The 24064-nt window shown below is 43.9% G+C and overlaps 1 protein-coding gene across 1 annotated transcript in view; it reads right to left on the reverse strand.

Annotated features, from left to right (window-relative positions):
* Positions 1-11863: 11863 nt before the first annotated feature.
* LOC101061967 (seizure protein 6 homolog) overlaps positions 11864-24064 on the reverse strand; it is a 55578-nt gene continuing 43377 nt past the window's right edge. The window contains exons 5-17 of the mRNA XM_029848878.1: positions 22181-22366; positions 21354-21522; positions 20851-21017; positions 20575-20769; positions 19735-19873; positions 15474-15670; positions 14670-14864; positions 14115-14306; positions 13825-14019; positions 13707-13745; positions 13502-13610; positions 13324-13411; positions 11864-12916 (exon numbers count right to left, since the gene is read on the reverse strand). Of these exons, the coding sequence (XP_029704738.1) occupies positions 12908-12916; positions 13324-13411; positions 13502-13610; positions 13707-13745; positions 13825-14019; positions 14115-14306; positions 14670-14864; positions 15474-15670; positions 19735-19873; positions 20575-20769; positions 20851-21017; positions 21354-21522; positions 22181-22366 (1880 nt within the window). The 3' untranslated portion in view covers positions 11864-12907. The remainder of the gene's footprint in view (positions 12917-13323; positions 13412-13501; positions 13611-13706; positions 13746-13824; positions 14020-14114; positions 14307-14669; positions 14865-15473; positions 15671-19734; positions 19874-20574; positions 20770-20850; positions 21018-21353; positions 21523-22180; positions 22367-24064) is intronic.

Consider the following 24064-nt stretch of genomic DNA (forward strand, 5'->3'; position numbering starts at 1 on the left):
AACGTGATCGTCTTGACAACCAATAACTACATCTCTGTCCACAAGAAATGCTTTGCTGTGGACGTGGCACACATGACCCTTGTGAATGAAACATAAAAGCACTATTACAAGAGTAATGACCAAATTTAACACTTTGCTTCAGCACACCTGGGTTCCAGACAAGGACCATATATTTCCTCTGACATTCTCAGAATCTCCACAGAGTGCAGCCAAGCCGAACAGAACTGGCAGGGTCAATATCCCCAGAGAGAGCGAGAGCGGAGGAAAAGGTTATGGAGGTGTTCTTGTGAGGAGTTATTTGTGCCCGTGACAACAGAACCCTGGAATTAGACAATGAAGACAGCAGTGTAAAATTAAGTGCACAAAACAAGTGAAAGGCAGAGCCGAAAAAGAATATCAAGTAGGTAAAATGGTTGATGCCCATGGAGCTTTTCATTGCCCCAAAAATACCAGACCTCTGAGGAGTCTCAAAATTTAATATGCATGAAAGGAGACTGGAGAGTCTGATATCCGAGTCTTTTTTATTTCCGCAAAAGCGCCGGATAATTACTTTCTGATGTCAGTTGATCAGCAGTGGTGTTAAATGACAGCAGGCCCTGAGGCAGAGCTGGAAGCTTCCTCATTGCTCAGTGCTAATGTGCTAATCTGTTTTCTTCCAGCCTGCCCTAAGGCTTTACACACAGCAGTACGGCCAAAATGGGCCTTTCTTTTTTTTTTTAAAAAACCCCAAAGTAGTGATTTTAGTTAACATGATTTTAAACTAACCTTTTCAAATGATTAAACAGTGTTGTTGTACATCACATATAAAGTAATAAGAACAGTTGGATAAAAGGAGTTGGATAAAAAAAAGGCACAAGAGCAGAAGCGTGCGGACAAAAGTGCTCATGGAGGAGAAGATCACAGCATCGAGTGCCCTCCGAGCTCAGTGCTCCATACCTCTTGACTAAGATATATGTCCATAACAAAACACTTCACTCCGGCGTCCTGGCTGCTCTTTAATCAGATGTCCCGCAGTGTCGCCTCAGCATCACACTCAACACAACACACTTAAAGAGGATGGCAGATGGCGAGTCCAGCATTTTAAAAACTGAAATAAGCGAAAAGATTTAAAGAGAGAAATGTCATGAGCAGTTTTACACTTTAAAACAGGCATCTATATTTGAAGCCATGCAACGTGGTGTTTTTGATAGTTGCTGTTGAGATAACGGTGATTAAAGGGGCAGTCGGGGGAGCCCAAATGCAGTTGTGACCATTAGCAGTAGAATAATACAAAAGTCTTCTCAATAACGATCATTGCAAGCTTTATGCTGTAGAGGAGTAGTTACTATCACACTGTTTCACTGCCAACTTACTGTCCAACCGGTCTCTTCAATGCATAAGATTTAATTTGTCGTGTCAATAAAGCTATTTTCAAGCCATCGACCGGCTGCAACCTCCCACCTCCCGTGAGAGCCGAGTGAGAATTAAAAGCAAGAAAGACAAGAAAAAGGAGCGAGACTTGCTGATTCTTCACATCTGACCCCAGATGACATCACAAGACCTGCAAACAGGTCCTTCTGATTCATCTCTCTGGAGAGAGCCACTGGGCCTGGCCCTCTGGACCTGCCTGGCACTAGGCAGGGTCCTCAGGACCCAGAGGAGAAACTAGAGAGAAATACATATTAGGGAGAATATCAGAATCTTTCCAGTCTTCATGCTGACTACTACCAGTCACTATTTATAGCAGCACCCAATTTTTCTCCTCTTTTTTTCCCCCAACAGAGGAAAATCAATTGCTATCTCCAGTTTGAGGGGACACAATCAATTGGCTCGGTCTCATCCTCTCAACAGAGATGAGGAGACAATACCAGAATATGGCCATGTCAGGGTCACAGAGATGGCCTTTGGTTGATGTGTTTGTGTTGCATCCTCACTGTTGTGTAGGGTATTGATTTCATTTATCCTCTGTGCCACAGAATCGGAGCACTATGGAGCTCTCAAAAACATCTCTGCGGCTTTTCCCGGTGTTAGGATATCAAGAACGTGCGATAAAAATCATCTGGAAGTTAATCATTGAAATGAAAACGTGCACCGTCACTTCACTGTTGGGCCAGAGAATTTCTAATATACATTTATCAGCTACTAAAATGTGAAAACTATTTAACATTTGAAGAGTTTGACTGATCTATGAGTTCCATTTTAATGTTTCTTAAACCCTTGAAAATCTCTCTCCCTCAGTTAGAGGATTATGTTGCTGCTGCATCTGCTGTTGTACCACCTGCGATTTTACACACGGCACCACGTCTGCACCCAAAAACGTTGCCACCCATCATTCAATTCCTTTTCTTTTGAACCTCAGCATAATCCGTGATTGGCATGGTATGATCCTCCGGGGTCTCATATCACATGAACAAAAGCTTCTAAGGGATTACCTTTAATGTTGTATTATTCTTCATGTAAATCACTCACATTGCTTTGAAAATTTCAACATTTTCTTGGGTCGGGATGATGTGACTCATGTAGGGCCTGCAGGCAGCTGAAAAGTCCATTTTTCTACAACCACAATATTAAGTGCACCTCATTTATTCATTGCTAACATCGTTAACAGCGCCTGTTTCTCCAGCTGAATCAAATATGGAGGATACTGATCCTCCTAAGTACCTGTTGCCGAGAGAAAGAGGAAATGCGGGTTCTCAGGCAGGTGAGTGACAAAGGTGGAGGTTGGGTAGGAGAGCAGGAGGACACTGGTGTGAATGGGGCCCCATGGAACATTGAGTCCCAGGGCTGAAGAGCTATCAGTCAGTCTGGGGCTAATTCATGTCAGAGTGAATCCACCTGTCTGAGAGGGCAGCAGACATATGATAGAATTCAGATGGAAATGAGCTCCGTGGTTGCACACGTGAGCAGTTATGATACGAGAGAAGAGTTACAGCACGACAAATAGAACTGACATTCATCTGCAGGTATCAGTTGTCCCCTTAGCTACAGGCACCCCGGATATGTGATAAAAAAAAAATCTTTAAATGAATCAAATTTGGATTTTTACTGTTTTCACTGATGAGCTAATGATGATGTTGTCTGTGCGTTTTGTGTGCAGTCTAATGAGCAACAGTGAGTTGCCTTGGCTCTGATGTCTTCTCCAAATGTTTGGACAGCACTTTTGCTAGTTTGACTTGGTAAAAAAAGAATCCTCTGCCAGGACATAACACAACATAAAGCAATCAGACAGCCTGCCTATATGGACCCCATCCAGCTTTTGTAGGGGTGCAAACTTGCTACTTGTGTTTGAAACAGATGCAATGAAAGCACATATAAAGCATTTGTGGCATGAACAGAATATTAATTATAGCTATTTTTTTTGTGCTTGAAGATGAGTTGATGTGATTTAACTTAGTAACTCTGACGTCTGCTTCAGGTCTCGGACGCTGAAAAGCTTTAAGCTTTCCACTAACAGGTATGTTCTGCATATTGGGACTTGGGGTCGGGGTCTGGCCAACAAGAAAAATACAGTAAAATACTTATATATGGAGGAGGTTTGCCTTAAAATAGACATTTGATAGACATTAATGCAAAATGTTTGCTTCAAATGGGCCTCCGAAGTCATTTAAAAAGATTTAAAGGCAGGCTGGACAGAACGTAGAGCAGATGGTGAGGTCGCGGCTCTCTGCTGAGAACAAGCAACGTGCCCTTGGTCCTGGGGAAGCAATGTCTAAATTAATATGATTTGTCCACCTTTGATATGTAAGAGGATTATAGCTTATACTCAACAACCGAGCTGTGAATGGTGAGAATGAAAAGTGACACAGAGCAGAATAGAATTAGCAGCTCCTGAAGGACTTCCTCATTCATTGTTAACTTCTTGCCTAATCCTTATTAGGATGTACAGGTTGGAGGGAGTCGGTCATGCTACGGGGACATGTGCCCTCCTATTGTGCCACTGATGGTTAATCATGCTGTCATGGCAGGGGGAGGGGAGAAGGAGGGGGATCAAGAGAAAGCATAAAGGCCCCCTGCTCTTTATGGGTGTTACCCAGTCCGACTGAGCCCTGATCCTCCTCTTTGGTGGTATGACGTGCAGAGTGCAGACTGTCCCAGCAGGTGCATATGTGCTGTTTCACAATGGTTTTCACACCTAAATGCCAGCAAATTACCTGCAGGCTTGTTAAGATGGGGGGAAATGAGTGAAAGTTGAACATCTGCAACAACAAAACATAAAAATACTGTTTTTTGCTCCATCAACACCTTTGAGCCTCGGGAGGCAGAGCGCTGGGCTCAGCTCAAAAGCCTCAGCAGCGATTTAAAGGGGAAAAGTGCTCTATTTAACAACAAAATCAAGGGAAGAATTGGTGAAAATCACTGCAGAGACAGCTGAAAAGATAATGTAGAATTGGACAGAAGCAGAGCTGTGCTCTTTATCCCCCGATCAACAAGAACAGCAATAGGTAATACTCATTTATTGATATTTATCAGTAGTTGTGATCAGCTCTTCTCAGATTACGTGGTCGAGAAACAGGAATTTTAAATGGGTTTCACTCCAGTCTGACCCTCACAGATGCGCTGTGGCATCACTGTCATGCAAATGAAGCTGAGCCTTTGGGGGATCAGCGGTTTATCAGAAACATGCTTGCCAGAGCAAGTCAGTATTGTCCACTCACGCAGCGTACCGGGAGCGTACCGAGTCATTCACAGCCCAAAGGTCAACATTAATGCAGCTGTAAACAGAACGATTCAAGCTGCTGCTGCCCATTGTTGCCCCCACGCCCAAGTAATCCACTTTTGAAGTTTTCTAATTGAAAAAAGGACAAAATTCTTCAGATCAAGTCCTCTATACATGTGTTGTTACACAATTTAGCACACATATCTCCATTAACGTGTGACACTCAAAGACAATTAATAAAGCCAGTTCAGTGTCTGCATCCTCCTTATAAACCAAGCGAGGCGGCACCAAGATGGAATCAAAAATGATGAGCAAAAATGAACGCTCTTGTGCGCCCTGTATTAACACATTTGAGCCTCCTGCAACAACCTTTTTTTTTTTTTTTTAACTTTCCTGGCCTTTGTTCGCCTGTTTGTCTGTGGCTGTGTCAGAAATAAAAGCACCACATCCTGCTATTTCTTTAAAAAAGAAAAAAAAAAAAACCCTACGGGAGACACATTTTGTGGGGGGCGTTAAAAAGCTCCTTGGGTGACAATTGGGCAACAACTAACACAAGTTACGATGGGAGATTTTGTCGTTCCCCATTAAATATCCCATCCAAACAAAAAACAAACAGCATAATTGCAGCTGTTAAAGCAAATTATGACAGTTGTGGATGGCTGTTCTTTAAATCGTCATTAGAGGTGAAGAGGTGGAGCGGCGGTAGCCACAATATGAGTTGTAACCACCCCCCCAACACTATTTTGTACAATTGCTGCACTTAACACTACAGAGTCCACTTATGTTCTTGTCGGCCATGAAAATATATATTTGACAACTCTGCAATCTCCTGGGGGATTTCAGCTGTGGCTAAATTGGTTCCTATCTTTTGCTGTAACCTCCTCTGTTAGTTGATTTTGGAGCATTTAATTGGAAATTTGCATCACTAATCTCCATGAAGCTAAAATTTGTAGAATAATTCTGGCCGAATTTGAAGGGATCTTGGAGAACATGGTCAGTTGTGGTCTGCTGCCAGGTTGGTGTTATCTTTCTGTTCTTCTGCACTGAAATGCTGCTTAGCTTATTTCCACTGATCACATCAGCGCTGCACGTTAGATCATTTTAGCAGCTGTAGAATTCCAGTTTCCTTTTTATTCATCCGACTCCTCAGAAGAAAGGATGAGATGTACTCCCCCACTCTTTAATTGTTATTATTCCAAAGCGCGTATTTCATTTCCCACTCAAATCGAGATTGCGAATCTGCAGCCTGGAAACAACGACACAGTGAAAGATCTGGAGCGATCCCAGTGTTTTATCATTGAGGATATATAAGCCATTATCAAAGCCTGGAACATCACAATTAACTCTCCAATCATTTATTTAGGCTCCATCTGTATGAAAATCATGCAGCACTTAATCCAAATGTAGTTAAATCATGCTATCATTAGCGTGACAGGGATCTGCTCTGGCTGATCTTTTTCACAGTCCACTTTGCAAATGGCCACATCGGTGGTCATCAGCTGACAATCGTCACACACCTCGATGAGACTAATGCCCATAGTTGCCTACAGAACATTACTGTGGAATCCCTATTAAATCAAGTATCTGTCAATGTACAGTTGAAGAGTGAGTCAAATAAACTCGATGTATTAACTACTTTACTTTAGTATTAATGGATTCATTAATTAATTAAATGTTATGTAACATTTTTGCACTTTTAATAATGCAGTCAAACCTTTTTGCTTTCTTTACTTGGTGCTTAAATGTTCCACCGTGGTTTTTACAGCCAAACAGGCCTCAGCTCAACCCAGGATTTGAATTCTAATGCTCATTTTGAAGCACGCAACACCAAACATCTGGAACTGGAACCCTCTGTGGCGGGCATGGGACAACCTGTGTTGTCCTCTCACAGCCACCGTAGGTTCTTGTACTTTTAAAACAAAGGCGCTCCAGGACAGTGACTCCACTCTTGATTACTACGGGGGTTTTTTTTGTTTTTTTTTATCTATTTTATCATGAATAAACTGATTAAGTACAAACAAGCTATTAATGAAACACAAAATATCTGTTCCATCTGTTTCTATAAAGGTCTGATTTTCTTCCTAAAGCGGATTGGTTCACACTTTTCTCACACACTTTCCACCACAACTGAAGCCCAGAATGATTAATCACAGTGTAATAAGAAAATGCATTTGCCAGTACGTAATTAATCAAGACACTTGTAAAATATAGTCCCACGGTGCCTGCTGGTTAACATATTAAAGTTTAATGTTTAATTATAAAAAAGCTCTCAAATGAAATATTTAACACATTTAATGATTCTGGTACTAAATTGGATTCTTATTTGTAGCGGTGCACCTCGAAAAACAAGATTCCTCACACGCAGTATATGAAACCAGCTATTTCTGTTTGGTTATTTAAAGGTTCTGAATAATTCAATGACTCAGCTGGTCTCCAAACAGGTTTGATCCGTGGATCGGATCCACACGGATCTGACGGTCCGTACGCCACTGATTACACTGAACGTGGCGTTCTTGACAAATAGACTTGAACTTCAGACACAAAAGGAAGTTATTAATGATTTAATGATGCCAAGCTGAGCCACAGTGGTCTGTCCTCTCCGTTCATCACCTCCCGTCACACATCTCCAGAAGGTCTGGTCGAGATCCGAGATGTTTTCCTGGTCTTTCCTCCCCTCCCTCGCCCTGCGAGCTCAGCGTTGTTTACTCCTCTTTGCGTCTCATTTATCCAAATTAGGTGCCATAAAAACAGGCTTTACCTGACATCCAACACGCTTCAAATCAGTAATGTTTGATAATGATTAAGCGTCACCGCAGGGAGCAGAAAAGTGGGATGGAGCATGGAGGAGGGACTGGAATCGATAGGAACGCTCGCGTCCTCTGCAGAGGGGATCTATTATGGAGAAATCATGATTTATGTCAAAGGAAGGTGGGATGTCAGGCTGAGCAAGGGATGAAGGTATGAGCCGATAATGATAAATGCTCCCCTCGTTCCCACCCCGGCTCTCCACCCTCAGCCACACTCCTCCGTGGCCAGGGGTGAAACTCTTCAGCACCCATTCTCTGTTTATATTCCGTGTCCTTGTTCTAAAGCCCCTCTTTTTGTTCCTCCTCGTGGATATTGTCCCTGTCTTCTTCTCTGCCCATCATCTGCGGCCATTGTGTGACGTGGCGACCGGTGGAGCTTCTTCTGGAGGCGATGGAGGCGAGGCAGTCACCTTTAAGCCGTGGCTGAGCAATCCGTCTCTGTCAGACGCTCTCGGTACGCTCAAGCAAGACAGGAGAAAGAAGAGGACAACAGGGAGGGAAGAAGCAGATATACTTGATGGCAAATGACAGACCTGATGTTTGGATTCTTAAATCTTGTTTCCTTGGTTGGCGTAGCTGATGTCCTCTGCTGGTGGCGTGCACCATTGTGGTCTGTGATAGCTGTAACATGAATCCTGGATTCCATTTGATTTTAAAATGCAGAGCACAATTCCACCATAGCAAAGGGCTCTGGGTTTGACCCTGATTCGGGACTTTCGGTGTGGCATTCGCATGCCCCCCTGTGTCCCGGTCTGTTGTCCAGTTCCCTCCCACAGTCCAAAAATATTGGGTTAAGTGGAGTCAATAAATCCCTTATGAGCAAAATAGGGCCACATTAGCGCGGTGGGATCATTTTGATGGCTCACACAAGTGTAAAGGACTGTTTTAGGGTTTTAGGGACTAACCTTAAAGCTGGCGGTGTGTTCTGTGATGACGCGGTGACCATTTTGTGATGTATAAAGACGTAAAAATCTGTTTATCAGATTTAATATCGTTCTAATTGAATCACTGCATAGTTACACCCCGATTTAATGCTATTGTAGTTTAATCCGACTCGACGGGCAATATCTGGGTGGTGTAAGGAACCGCTCTTGATATTTCTTGAGCTTAATTAGTATTGAGTTCAGCATCGATAAAATTGGACACAAACACAGCTTCATTCAAGAGAACAGAGTCAATGCAGGTGAGCATTAAACAGAGTACGACATCATTAATGAAGCCGGAGTCATTTCTCTTTTCTCTTTCCTGACCTGCACATTCTTTTGATTTCTTCATTTTCCGCGCTGGAGAGGACCTTCACTGAAAAGGGGGATATATATGTATTACAACGGGAACTTAATGCTAATGCCGCTGCACACCTCAACAACAAACAACAAACTGAGCGCTCTGTTGTGGTGATGAGGTGAGATCTTTGTCACTGCGCTGCTGCGGCAGGAGGGCAGGAAGCACACAGTGTGTAATTGACAGTGACAGATAGCAGTCAGATGTGATTAGTTCTGGCTAGGTAAGCAGTCCATCAGCGGCCCGACTGACAAGGGGGAAGAGAGGCAGCGCAAAGGCACCGGCGGAGAGAAACTCTCTGTTTGGGCAGCAGGGAAACCATGGTAACGGTTTGCATTTAGAATAATCGGTCTGCCACAAAAGCACTAAGCTAAACAACAGCTTTCACTTTTATGCTTCTGTACATTTCAGAAGCAAGACCCCCCCCCCCCCCCCCCCCCCAAACAAAAATATATTTGTGCTGCAAAAGTTCTGCAGTCTGTACCACAGTATCATGACACATCTCTTTCTGTTTTTGCATCGAATTTCGACTTTTAATGATGCGTAGAAATGCCTCAAGTGACTGGAAAATAAATGAAAGGACATCGGCTCACCCCCAGATCCAGCTTAGTAAATCCCTGCATTCAAAGTTGGGCGCTGTATGGAAAACTCCATATCTGGTGTGCCGGTGCAAGGTCACCACCAGAGCTGCCAGTGCACGATTCACCAGCAGCATGTTTGGAACGCCGTCGAAATACTAATCAAACATCATTTACAGCTGGCTTTACTTGAGGCTCCTGAGAGACTGTCCCATCCCGCTTGCTCGCCATGGTAACCAGGGATTCATTTCAGAGGTGTCATGCTGCATTATCATCTCAGCGGCTCATCCACTCCCCTCCGCCCTCTGGCTCTCTTCGCTTTTGTCCCTTCCCTGTTCAGACCCTTCAATCTCCATCTCGCGCAGCATTCTGGAAGGAAAACATCCCCTATCTCAGTTCAGCTATGATAATGCAACACCGCTCTGGTTTTCAGGCGCACGCGCTCGCACAGGTCCGAGCACGTGCACACAACACTTTCACAAACACGTGTACTTTTGGGATGCTTTTAATAGATAAAAAGCAGTACGGAAGCAGATCTCTGGCTGCACAGGGCCATTTTCTTTTGCTTAATTAGCAAAAGACTTGTGAAATAAAATGCATTTTCTCTAACCAGAGAAAATATTATATGATATTAAATAACATATAATATCTACATTGCAGTGGTTAACGCCACATTAACAGGACAAATCCAAGTTTGCTTCGAGAATCCCTTTTTCTTTGCCACACTGATGCATTTCACTCCCATCTAAACCTTTGTGCCGCTCGCTCGCTCACCTTTAGCAACCCAGCCATCAGCTCTGTTTCCCCCTGAGAGTCCTCAGACATGGACAAGAGGAGTCAAGGACCAGAGCAGCTCTGATTAGATGACAACCTGCTAGAGGATGAGCAGCAGCTGTGTCAGGTCTGCTTCTACCTGGCTGTTCTGCAGCCTGTTGTTGGCTCCTGTTGTCATTATTCCTCCCTTCAGGATGGCTTCAGCCACTGTTCTCCCAAAACCATTGTTGTGCCATTTTTATGCTAGCTTTACATCATTTCGCAGTAAGAGGAACCAGCTCAGGGTTTACACAAACTGAACAGCAAACCACCCCAGAACATTCTGTTTGTTGTATTAAGCTTTTCTGTGTTTTTAGATATACATTTTTCAGATTATCCTGGCCAGTAAGGAGTCTTTGGCAAAGAAGATCTCTAAAGCAGCCTTGTTTTTGTTGTTAAATTTGGAATGAACCAGATGTTTGATTTCTGTACATCACTTACTGGCTACTATGCTAGCATTCAATCAAAAAGGAATCTGGTAGTTTTGTGTGAACCACGAGGTCAAACCCTGTAAACTGGTCCTTGCTGTCTTCAGTAGTGAGATTGGTTCTTTTGTTTTTCTCTTTTTTTCTTTAGCCACATCTTAGATATAAGGATTTAATAGCTTTATGTCTTTATCTCAGAAAGGAACAACTCAAAAAAGCTCTTTATAAACAAAGGGCTGAACAGCAAAGCCTCTCTAAATCTGATTTAACTTTGCAAGATATAAGACAGGATTTATGTTTTCACTAATCTCTTCTGTAGTGAGAAGCTGATATTGTATATATCAAGTGTTTTCAGTTGATAATTTATGTGTCACTGCCTTAAGCACATGATTCTCACCACATTTATGTATTAATGTAGAGTTACTACAAATTTGCAGTGTATTTTGTGGCTGAGGGATGACTTTTAGTAAATCAATTTTTTGTGGAGCCTGTTTAACTCACACAGCGCCATTAATGTTTCCCATCTGCCTGCTGTACAGGCCATTACATTAAACTGTCTCTCATAATGTGCGTCCCACAGGTCCATGGTTACTGTACTGGATGCTCTGGGACTGCTGACACAGAAAGGGAGGTCCAATAATCTGCCAAATTAGTGGGTTAATTGCCATGTCCTGGTCTCCACTGGGTTGTGAGGGCACATTCTATTTTAACCAAGTAGCAATCTGGCCTGTAAACCCCTCACCAAGTAGATAGACACCAGTGCTATGGTTGAAGTTAAAGGTAAATGTTGAAGACTGTGCAGCATTAGTTGGCCCCTGCGGCGCGATATTGCCCTCTGCTGTCAGTAACGCGAAACAAACCCAGTGGACCCAGAAGCTGCAAATATTTAAATTTCATACTTCTTTTCATACAAACCTCTCAGCCATTAAAATGTACGTTTTACACTTTTACAATTCTGCAGCAAATATTTGCCAAAGTAAATAATTCACTGATACGTTTTTTTATTGGTTTTAATTTGCAGAGCTTTAAAATTATTTACCAAAATTAAAACGTTGTCCAGTTTCTCCCCGCTCTTTATCACATTTCAAGAATACTTCACTGATTAATCTAGTTTGTGTTAAGCTACAACAGTGTAAAACTCCAACAAAGACTTGGAAATTGGTTCCCTGTTCATATGTCGCCATCTAGTGGTAAACTTGGGCATAACTATATCCCGAAGAAACAAAACCTTAGTCTGTGTCTTAGTCTTAGTGCACAGTGTGCACTTTATCTGGCAGAAACTAGAAAAACAATTACAAGCGAATAATAAGACAATTTCAATACTTTTAATATAACTGCATTTTATTGAATCATTATAGATGTTGATTGATATGAATGATTTGATTCAACACTTAAGGTGCCTCTTTATCATCTCTGATGCTGAAAATCGTTGGTAGAATTCTAAAGATGCACAAATGAGAAGGTTTATCTACAAATGTAACATATGGGCCAAAAATTAAAAACACAAAACTACAGTATGCGTGTACATGAGTGTGTTTAAGTCCTTATCTGAGGGCTTTTGTATCATTAGGTGCTGCTGCAGGTTAGCAAACACAAATGAATTTTCTTTAACCTCATACACAGTTTCAGCAGGGTGGTCCAGGCTGAAGGACCAGCATTTGAGCTTTTGCATCACTTTTTCAGAGTGAATCGTTTGACATTTGTCAGCAGCCACTTCATGAATACTCACCAGTGAGCCTGTTACATTAACTAATAACACATATTTCATCACTGTTCATCTCATTTTGGTCCTGACTAGCTCCACTCTGCTGTGTTTGGGACATGTCAGCTTAAAAAAGGTAAAAATGCAGCACATTTTTGTATCTTTAAATAAAACTGCAGGAAAAGAAACACTTTGATGAAAATATTGGTAACTTTCACAGATGATATCTCAGGCTCTAGTCAGTCATGAGGCACTCATATTAGACAGGCAATTTATTTACAAATTGTAGACCTTACAGACGAAAAGAAAAAAAAGAAATGTGCAAAAACTGTTTCATGGATGGAGATTTGTATCCAACAGAAGATGACTGATCATAACAGTGTTTTGCTCCCTACACTGGCCTTTAATTACTTAAAAACATACAATCACCAAAGGTCATCAGCTTTTTACATTATAAAAATATCACCATGGTGATCCACAGATTGACAAACCAGACTGTGGGAAGTGGAAAGTATTTACAGGAATCCACCTATGGGGGAAATGTGGAAGGAAATCATGAGGGAAGCAAATGTTGGAGGAAAAGTTGAGCAGTGCAGAGAGGGTCCCAAGGCAAAGCTTGAGCAGTTCTTGATTTAAGGTCTCTAAATGGACACCTCGGAATCCTTTCATTTGTCCTGAAATATCAGACGGCTTGAATTAAATGAGAAACACCTACATACATATCCAAAAGATTGGGATGTGGAGAGAAAAACAAACATTTCCGCAACATTTCCACAATGTCGAGGACTCTCAGTCAGACATGCTGCTTTTTTCATTCTACAAATGGCACAAAGGGGACAGAAAATGACAAACCACATGCTGAAGTGAGGGAAATGGTCCTTGCTAATGTTATTGTGAACAGCATCACCAGGATGGAACATCAGCCTTTTAATCATGGTTCATGCAGGGATGGAAGGTGCGGCGCCCTCTGCTGGTTAACAGTGAGATGACAACACGATGGCGTCCAGATGGGAGGGGATCAGGACAGCACACTGGTGTTATGACAATCCACGTCTTGCATGTTCACGGCATCTGTACTTACTCCGCTCTCATTGTCAAAAGCGGATTCTTCCGTCATGTTGTCATACGGTGGCAGGGATGATGGTATTCTGATAGACTTCCCCTGGAGTCTGAAGAGGGAGCAGAGCAACAGGGAACATCCCATCAGGGTGTATTTGATTCCAAAATAGCAACTTGCAAATTTTATTCTGAAAACTTACTTTGCAAAGTAGACATAAATCCCCAAGACAACCACCAAGATGACCGCGGTTGGAATCAAAACGGCAAGCGCAGCATTAGTTCCCTCCAAACTGTAATCCATATTAAGGACTACAAGACGAAAAACACAGAAAACATCTCTGAAATATGCACAGCCCGTTAAGAGTACTTCCTTTTTTTGAGCAGTATTTGTCAGGCGTGTCTTACCATCTAGCTTCCGCTCGCTCACTTTCTGCGAGGAAGAAACTGAAATGGAAGAATAATAGTGGAGTCAGTGGTAAAATCTAAATCTAAAGTGGAAAGCGTAGCTAGGACGTGCTCTCACCTCTGCAGGCAGGGGGGGTGTTATTCCACTGTGAAGGGTGCCCAGGGATACAGTAAATGGTGGCCTCACCCTGCAGCTCGTATCCAGGGTGACAGGAGAAGGTCAGCATCTCCCCTGCTTGGTAAAAGGCCTTCTCGGAGTTCTGCATGCTGGTGGAGGCTGCGCCAGGGTTCCTGCACGGCTCGTACTTCTCAGCTGAAAGGGCCGCAAACACTGTCACCGACCCGAGCGTGGCCGAAATCTACGAACATCCTCGTGACTGCAGTGATTTCACGCCGAGGTTGACTTACGGACACACTTGGGGAGCCTCTCGCTCCACTTCGGCGCGGCCGAGTCTCTGTTGTAGCAGGTCAGCAGGCTGTTTCCAGACAGCACGTAGCCTTTGTTGCAGATAAACTGCACCGTGGAGCCCACGGTGAAGCGGCTGCCTGTGAGAATCCTGTGACTGTGCGCCACAGTTCCAGGATCCTGACACGTCAGAACTGGCACAAAACAAATGACAAATATTACACACACGCGCGCACTTGGATACAAGCGCCGCCGCCCATGATCAACTGGGCCGCAGTCATTTGGCTCACAGATTCAGGCGACAGCATGATGGTTAATTACGGTGGCTCAGCAGCAGTTTCACAGTTTCGGATCCAAGCGGGTGTTATATTTGTTCCCTACAATCATATGCTGCATTTTATGTTTAAAAATAACCACTTTCCTCTCCTGCTTTTGATTGGACTCGACTGAGGTTTTGATAAATAAACTGCATAAAAACTCTCCCTCCTCACAATGTTCCAGCTTTCATAAAGTGCTTTAACTAAAATGGAGTCCTCCTATAGACCCTCCTATATTACCTTCTTCACATCTTGGTACGTCGCCACTCCATGTTAGATCCCACTGGCACATGAGGATCTCAGAGCCGGTCAGCTGATATCCGGGGTAGCACTGGTAGGTGACCACGGTGCCATGGATGAGGTCGGGGTGGGAGGTGCTCTTCCATCCGTTGGTGATCTCGGGCAGCTCGGAGCAAGTGTCGTTCCTGGGCACCTCTTCAGACGTTGTGACGGTCAGAGAGGTTGGACATTAAACACACAAAAAACATGCTACACTTAAAAAAAACCAACAACTTTGAATGGTTTATTTTAACACGCCATCAAGAGGAAACGTGATGAGTCTGCTGGTGGAGCGCTATTACGCTTCCTCAGCAGGGAGCGACTGCAGCTGCAGACCCGTCTGCTCTGCGTAAAATCTGTAGAAGAATTTGGAGAAGAGAATGTAAACACGGGCTTGTGATGTTAGCTGGGGGCAGCGCAGCGTGAGGCTCGGCATCAGTCGGCTGCGCGCACGGACGCGAACACAGCAGTGGGTGAAATCAGCTGATGTGGTCCCTGTGAAGTAGACCCTATTACCCCGCTCCTGAGTTTGTTGTTAGCACATCCCATCCACCTGGGATAAGCCATAACGGAAACAGAGGCGCAGCGAGAGATCGACGCAACCAGACAAGAATAAACTTTCCCACTAATTGGTATCCTGTTGGGTTGAGATGTAATATTTTTTATTCTCCTCTTGTTACCCATCTACGGATTCTAGTCTGTTTTGCGGGAGGGGGGGGGGGGGGGGTGTTCTACCAGAAGTTTAACAAGTTGGCAGAGACTCACCAAAGAAGTGAACCACAAAGCCATTGTTGTAGCCGTAGATGTTCGTCGCCGGGTCCGACTGAAACTGGATGGTGACGTCAGCCATGGAGGTGTAGAGCTTGAAGCGTGACCGTGTGCCGCTGTACTGACCCAGGATGTTCCCCGTCAGGTCATCCCCGTCGTAGAAGGTCAGCAGGTCATTCTTGCCAATGTGGAGTCTAGAGTGAAGAACTCTTTTAAACCGCGTGACTCTGAACTGATCTGCATTAGAGCTGCGCAGGGTTAGTAAGCTCTGAAAGAGAAGTTTTTGTTCCCATTTGAAAATGTCCTGATTATGCTCACACGTGCGTTTGCCACTTATGGAACATAAAAAAACGGGCTGCTACAGCTCCATGCTGATATAATAAGCAGGTAAAGTATCAGCGGGGGGTGGGGGTAATCTGTTTAATACCCATCATTACCGCAGACCTTTACATAATAACAGTACGCACCACTTGGGAAAAAAAGCTTTTATAGCTCACCTACTGCACCTCAGCAATCAGAAGAACTATACAGTGATACTTGAGGATTACTTGGTTCAGTTTACACCAATAAAAAAACAAAGAAAAGCACAACTGCTTTCAATATGGTCACAGATTGGGTCTACAAGAAATGGAGTTTCGGTGTCTTATTCTCGACTGTGCACCACAGATGCTGCACCCAGATGCGAATGTCCCCAGTAAAGCTCAATTTAGAGACAACAGCGCGATGAGGGTGACTGAATTCCACTCTGGGTGCGTGCAGCGTGCCGGTGCCGAAATTTAGGCGAAAGAAAATTTCAGCTCCTCCTGATGGGCAGAGATGATGGATCCCAGCTGTGTGAATGGGAGGGAAATGAGGTGGCGACGTGCTCGGGCTGCTTAGGCGGACAGCGATGAGTATAATTTACACCTCCGTGTTCAAGAACAATCAGAAGCTGTGCAGGATGGGGCGGGAATGGCAACGGCAGTTGCTATTTCTGAAAACTCAAAACACTTCTTGCATGTGTGAAATGTGGTAATGCACTAAAACACACACACACACACACACGCAGTTTGGTAAATGCATTGGTTGGCAAAAGGCAATGCAGCAACTCAGTTTATCTATCTATTTATCCAGATTATCCAGATGGCACCAGTGTCTAATTTTCTGAGTAGTTCCACCTTCCACCCCCCCACCACCCCATCCACACTCCCCCCAATAGGTCCTGACTGAGCTAGATCCACTTCAGACACCAGAGGCTCCACTGGGGAAGGGGACGCACCTCCTGCTGTGCCACATTCACATACAGACAAGGTCCCTCTCCTTTTTCTAGAAACGCCTCCCCTGACAGCCTCATTCAAAGCGGATGATGACCTTGTTTTGCCACTGATGCCAACGCTCCTGTTCATCTTTGCTTGAATTGTTCCCTGAATCCTGACGACCCGGGGAGACGGCCAAGCCTCCATTGCCTTCGGTGCAGACATACACGGCACACCATGGCGACGCTCTCCAGACGCCTTTTCTGTACAACCTGGCAGTCACTGCATCCAAATGTCAAACCACCTGCATCCTTTCATGGTTTCTTTGACAGGTTTCCTTTTTCAATCCATATTCACCATAATGGGTTTCACAGGGGTTTCAAAAAGCTGGCGAATCTCTGAAAGGAATGCATTTATATAATCCTATTCAGTCGTCCTTATGATGGGATGGCAGGGTTATAGAGGGCTACCTGTTTTATTGCAAAGAAACCTTGCCTGAAATAGTGTAAAATATATACCATTAATCTTTAAAAATCCCTGGCAAGATTGCAATGTAACACTCTAGATGTCCACAAGAGGGCTCTATAAACCTGGTATACTTGGCTATAGAGCGTTAAAACTGGTGAAGTCTCCCACCCTACATTAACATGTAAAATATGTTTAATTTAACTTCTAAATGATAAAGCCCACCTGCTAATGATGCAGCTTGCGTATGCTACAGGTGTGGATATCAGCTGTAACCTCTTGTCTCCATCTCTTGCTCAAGCCATGCTCTATATTAATTAGCAAGGAGCCAACCCCTCTTGTTTGGTCTAAATTAATTAATCAGTCCTCATTATGCACACTGCTTTTCAGTAATTGCCAGCACAGACGCAGTGATGAATGATGAAATTGAAAGCATTCTCATTAATGTAGAAAAGCGTGTTCCTGCCTTTATAATGAGGCAGCTCTATTCAGCAAGAGTCTTTTTAGCCACTTCAACATGCAAAACGGTTTTCTCACAAATTGCATGTTGACCAAGCCTTTAGGAGATCACCAGCAAGATAAACAGACTGGACATGAAGGTAATGGGAGGCTCCCTGGGGATCAGACGAGCTGTGCTTCTTTTCTGCCATCAAGGCCATGCATGACCAACCTTGAGATTTAAACTACTGCTGGCCATTAATTTACAGCAAGTGGCCTCCTGTGGCTCAAATTAAAACAAACTCTGGGCAGCTGCAATTTATTTTAAAGAGATCTCTGGGTGAAATTCAGTTAACCTCAGATCATACTTGTTTACTTGTGCGTGGGGGCAGAGGGGACCACTTTTTGATCAGTCTTTACCCGAGGTGCACGAGCTGGCAATCAGACATTAATCACAGAGTAATAAAACAAACACCCAGGAGTAGAGCAGGGTCACATGGATCGGTGCGGAATTCACACTTGTATTATTGGCCCCCTCTCATGCTGTTATTCCCATTTGGATCTGCGTCTCATATCTCAGCTGCTGTGAGCCCGACAGATAACATTTTGGGGCCTTGTATTCTGTGTGTAACAGAATACAAAACACAGCCCGTACTTGTGCTGTTGGAGCTACTCTACAGCGAGAGAATATCATAGAGGCTGCAGAAAAATGAACTCCAACACAGCAAGGATTGGACGTAGATCGAGGGGCATGGAAAAAAATCCTCTGCATTTAAAAATAAAATGATAAAATAAATAAATAAAGGCCGCTGCCCACAGGACTGTTGGCCAGTTCGGACAGGCTCAGGAGGAGAGGAGGAGCGCCAGGATAGGAGCTCTGCTGTGTCTGCTTGGGCTCCACGCTGCTCCTGGCTATGTGCACTTGCCGGGGAAAAAAATGGATGAACCGGGAGTAGAACTGGACGGAACACAAGGAGACAGGAGCAGCTTTGGCTGAATGAAACACTTTTTGGTATTCCTAATATACCTTAAAAAAACAAAACATCCTTTCTGTTTCCAGAGAGACCTTTGGCAGAAGGAAGACAGCGTTTTCTCTAAAATCTTCCCATGGTCCTTAAAGACAGCATCACCCGATGTTACAAACACATAAGTGAGCAAAGATCTGCTTGTTGCCCTTTCTGGGGGATCTCCTGCTGATGGTTACAATCCATCATAAAGCTATCATGTCATAATTAACCCAATGAGTTCAGCCAACAACAAAAGAATTAAGAATGCTAATCCTAAACAGGGACACCTGTGTTTGCAGGTGTCTGACAGGCTTGTTGGTGTTCTTCTGTCACTCTCCAACCCCAGGCATTATTCCCACTGGTTTAATTTGAACATCTCTACACCCTCTTGTGAGCAGTTGCTCCGGGCAATAATGCAAACTACTTATGCAGTAGATTTGTAGCTTTCCACAGGATTCTACCTTCATGGAAATGGTGGAAATTGCTCAAAGAAAGACAAGCAAATGAATCCTAATGAAATATGCAGACGAAAAACAAGGCGATGCATACAATTGAATGGATTTGCTTGGAAATAGAAACAAAACACACATTTAATATAACTAAAAAAATATACAAGCAATTAAGCGAATGAGAAAACACAGCATTGATTGAAGGAAGTGAGCTGCGTTCACGTAAATGGGGTGAAGGACGAATGTGCCTTTCTCTGAAAAGTGTATCGGCTGATTGTGACATCTGTGTGCCTATGTTGAATTACAGTTGGGAGGGCTGGATAAATGACTCTAGTTCATTGCCAGTGCATATTCATTTCAAAGCCAGCTCTGAGACACACACCAGGGAAGAGAAAGCAGGGAGGCTTACTGGCTAATCTGGTCAGAGAGCGAGCTGGAAGCTACACAGAATTCTTAATGTAGCAGAAGAGGGGAGGGGGGAAAAAAGGAGCTAATTAGCGACTTCAACTGCAAAAATACCTCCCCATGTGCATACTGTGGCGTGTCAGTTTTATTACGAGAAGACGTGAGAAACAAACTATTTCTGTCTGGAGAAGCCTTTTACGGCGTGTCTGACCTCACTTCTGATCCCATTGTGTGATTTCACCTGAGTGCAGTCGCTTACACTTGGATGTCAAGCATGATCCTCTTGTCCTCTTCCACATGGATGCCCCAGATGCAGTCCTGCCCCTTGTCGTAGGCCTCGGGCCAATTAGGAGACAACACCACACCGGCAGAGTCTGTGATTTCCCCACTGCACACAGCTGCAAGACACAAACATCTCAGCCTCACACTAGCAAACAAAAATGCAAGATTTAAATCACAGCCAGTTAAAAGCAGTGAATAAAAACAGAATTATGTATCAGCAACAGCATCAGATGACCTCCCTCCTTATGTTTAACCGTGCATTATTACAAAACTGGTCTGAACTCATTGTTGACTCCTTGACAGGAAGCTAATAAAAATGCATACTAGTACTGAACTGCTTGGTGACCATGGCCCACAGGGCAGAAAATACATTTTCCAGCTTTACTGGAGAGCTTTTCAATTTCAGCATGTGCCAGAATGACCAGGCAACAAAGACTGGGAGGTCATTGTGTCATGTGGGTGTGTAAAGTGAAAAGGATAAGGAAAAGACTTGGGTATAGTGGCGGTATTAAACATGCGTGATCGTTGTGGCGTTGGGCTAACAGTTGCATGCCTTTAATCTGAAGCACGTCTGAAGTGTGCCCAAGCGCACACGTCAAATTATGGTTATAATTATAAGATCATTTATCATGGATCAGAGGAAAGCTGCTTAGGAAGATATATTAAAGGGCCAGTTTTAATACATGAGTAAAAGCACTTCTGCACTCATGAAGCACACAATGGAGGCCTCGGCTCTCTGCGTCAGTCAGTTTTGCTCCAGCGAACATGGATTTTTAAAAACACTCCACAGCACAATCAAGCCGGAGCCGGAACTCACCCCTACAAGCTGGCTCAGTCTCATTCCACTGTGGGTTCTGCGCATCTGCGCACTCGATCACCACCGAGCCTTGCTCCAGCGTGTATCCCGGGTTACAGGAGAATTCCACCACCGCCCCGACGCCGTAGGTGGAGTCGCTGCTGCTGAAGTTGCCGTACTTCACAAAGGGTTCGTAACACATGCCTTTGGCAAAGGCTTTGGACAAAACATGCAAAAAGGATTTACTTTAGGCAGTCTGCGTCGAGGGTGTTAAAGTGCTGCATTCTTTACACCTGCCTTCATATCTGATGGCGGCACCGGTCGAGGTTATCGTCCCGTCTGTGGTGAACTCTATGAACAGGTAACGTCCAGTGCTGAGCACGCCTTCGTTGGGCAGATACTCTACCTCATAGGAGTCATAGATAGGGGGGGAATCTATGTTGTTGCCGTTCTTAATCAGCAGTCTAAAAATATTCACGGAGACATAGATCACATCAGTTGTCATGTAGATTAGTACAGAAATGTAAATAATTATCTATTTCCTTCCCCTCTCGATGTGAACCCTGCAAATCATTGGCTCGAGAGGAACACTGCAATGATAAAAGAGCCTTTCAACCTCATCTGTCATTCTCTAAAGATTTTAGTTATTTATAGACATTTTGGTTTTCAGCAGCTTACCCGCCGGCGCAGTGTTATTAGGAAAATGAGACTGAAACTCTCCGCCATCTATTTGCTGACGAGGGACACACACAATTTGATTCACTCGGAGGGTTTGGAGTGTGCCAGTGTGCATACACCACCTGTCATCATCCTCTGCCAGGGCAACCTTCTCAAAGTGAACGTGAAGTCGCTGGCCTTCGGGGGCCTCAAGGACCCAGTGGCACGTCAGATTGTTGCTGTAGTTGCCAGGGAAACCAGGAGAGACGATGCGACCGTAAGTGGCATTTTTTATCATCCCTCCGCATGATGCTGTGTTGGAGGAAAGAGACGGTGAAGGGTTGAAAGGGAGAACTTTGCAAAATGCAGCGACCCCCAACTACTGCCGGAGGGTTCGAGGGAAAGTCCAAGCCTTTGCAGAGATTGCATCAACCTCCACCAGACTGCAGCTGGACTCCATCAGCCAGCTCACCTGGGTGTGTATATGCGAGTCAGGAGCTGCGTGGTGGATTTGTAAAGCACGCAAGAAAACATTATCGGCTCAGAGCAGCCGCAGAAAGGTGTATGACAAGATGAGCCTTCAGCACCAGGACACGGGGAGTCATGTGGTCCAGTTCTAATTAAGCCAAACAGGTCCTTGTTTATCCTCCAACGCTTCCTGTGCTTCTGTATCACAGGCAAACACACTGATTTGGCCTCAGAGTGTAGCTAATTAACTCTCTCGGAAAGAAGGTAATGCAAGCTTTCATTAATCAAAAGCACTTCTGTTCGAGACATAAGGGCTTTTTTTGTCTTGAAATGATTTAGTGAACTGAAATTTAATTGCAAAACTATCAGCCAAGAGCAATATTGCTAAAGTGCGTGTGAACAAATAGTAAACAAAACAGAACGTGCATGTAGAGCGCCATTGTGGTTGCTGAGTGACAGTATTGGGAGTTAACAGTGAGGAAGAGTTTGAAGCAAAACTTGCCGACACATCGGGGCTCCTTTCCGCTCCAGTAAGGCTTTGTTGCGTTTCGACAGGTGAGCATTTTCATGCCTTGCAACCTGTAGCCCGTGAGACAGCGGAAATAAGCTTCTCCACCAGGATGGAGGTGCGTCACGGAAACTTCTCCACCGGCCGGCTCTTTGGGGAAGGAGCAGCTCAGCACAAAAGCTGGAATAAAATGGAAATTAAGTTTTCATTGTCTTCTTTAGATGAATTTATAGTAATTTGCTGCATTGCTATTAACCAGTGAGTCACAATATGACTCCAGAATGGGTTTTATTTCATTAATATTGTGCAGTTTATATTTTAGTGGCTAATAAATGTTACGTTTGGAGCGAGCAGATCCCTTGCCTCTCCTCCAAACCATCACTGACCTCACAACTTGCGGCTATAAAGAAGGGACAACAATTTCCCCCTCTGCCACAAGCACGCGTCATTAGAGATGTTTGACGACCAACCTTTTAGCCTTGCAATATTTATTAATAGCACGTCGGCGGTGCACACAATGTACACCGAGATGTTAACAGCACTGCAGTAATTAACACCACAATGCAAGGCAACACAAACACTTTAACAAATAGAAAGGGGGCTGATTGGTTGAACGTCTTGCTGGATCTTTAATGTGATTACTGGAAGAGAAATGGCCCCAGAAGCTGTTGTCAGAAAATGGCGACTCCGGCGGGGTAAGATCAATGTTTTCCTACACCGGTTTTGCATTGTTGCTCCTGCTTTTAAATGAACGGTGCGGGACGGAGCGCAGTTCATATGGATAATGGAGTGAGCTAACTAAGTCCATAATGGAAGCTATTAAACAAAGTTCTTCTTCTGTCTAATAACCACACGGTTCTACCTCATTAGTGTAGATGTTTTAATGGCTGGAGAAAAAGTTTTAAACTTTTCAAGTTAACAGCAAAACAGCCGATATAATTGGATGCACTATGGCTAGTGTACTACCAGTGTCCAGTGGCAAATTCACTTTAGCGTTTCAAAATGCATTTTTGCTCAAAATTGCAGGTCAAGTTTTAGCTTATACCCCTTAGCCCAACTTTTCTAGAGGAACAGACTACATGTTGGTGGTGCATATATACTAAAGAAACACCATCCCAGTTTCTTGATTCTACACAGTATTCTGGAAATCAGAAAGAACAGGCCTCAACAGGCCTAAAACACATGTGGTCTGTGCTTCTCCCACCTGTATTGAGCTCTTCTGCAGCACTGACTGCGGTCATGGAGGGTGATATTCTGGATCATTCCGATTTTCAGAGTTCCAGCAATTGTTGACTCGCCAGAGACGTTCCCACTGGAATTCTCTCATTATTGAGGTGATGGCATGAGGACATTCGTGGGGAATGTTGGTATTGCGTACAATTGTTGGAAATGAGGGTTAGACACTATCAGATGCTTTTTTTTTTTTTATTGGCACTGAGCGTCTGCCAGGACAGCAGTCTGTAGCGAGGATTGTGTTTACTGGTTGAGCTAAAATAGAAATCAAAATGTTTTTAAAGGATATATCAATGATGACTGAGATTGTCGCACATTTATACATGTTCCATGCACACGTTGCAGGTTCTCTGCATGCACAGATGATCAGAAAGCCTAAATGACCCCACAAAAGGGTGACTTTATCCAATACAGCAAAATGTTTTTATCGCACCTTACCATTTGAGGCATCACTTTAAAGCTTTAAAGCTTTGACCTCTAGGAAATGAACAGCTGAACATACCGTGTAGATATTCTAATGCAATTGCTGTTTTTTGTTTGTTTGTTTGTTTTACACAAGCTGCTGGTTTCCACTATAATGAAACAGGCCTTTCTTTGTGGCAAATCAGTAAGCCACAGGGACGGGGTACGTTGCCCCTGGGTCAT

This window comes from Takifugu rubripes, chromosome 15 (assembly GCF_901000725.2).
Source record: "Takifugu rubripes chromosome 15, fTakRub1.2, whole genome shotgun sequence".
Lineage (NCBI taxonomy): Eukaryota > Metazoa > Chordata > Actinopteri > Tetraodontiformes > Tetraodontidae > Takifugu > Takifugu rubripes.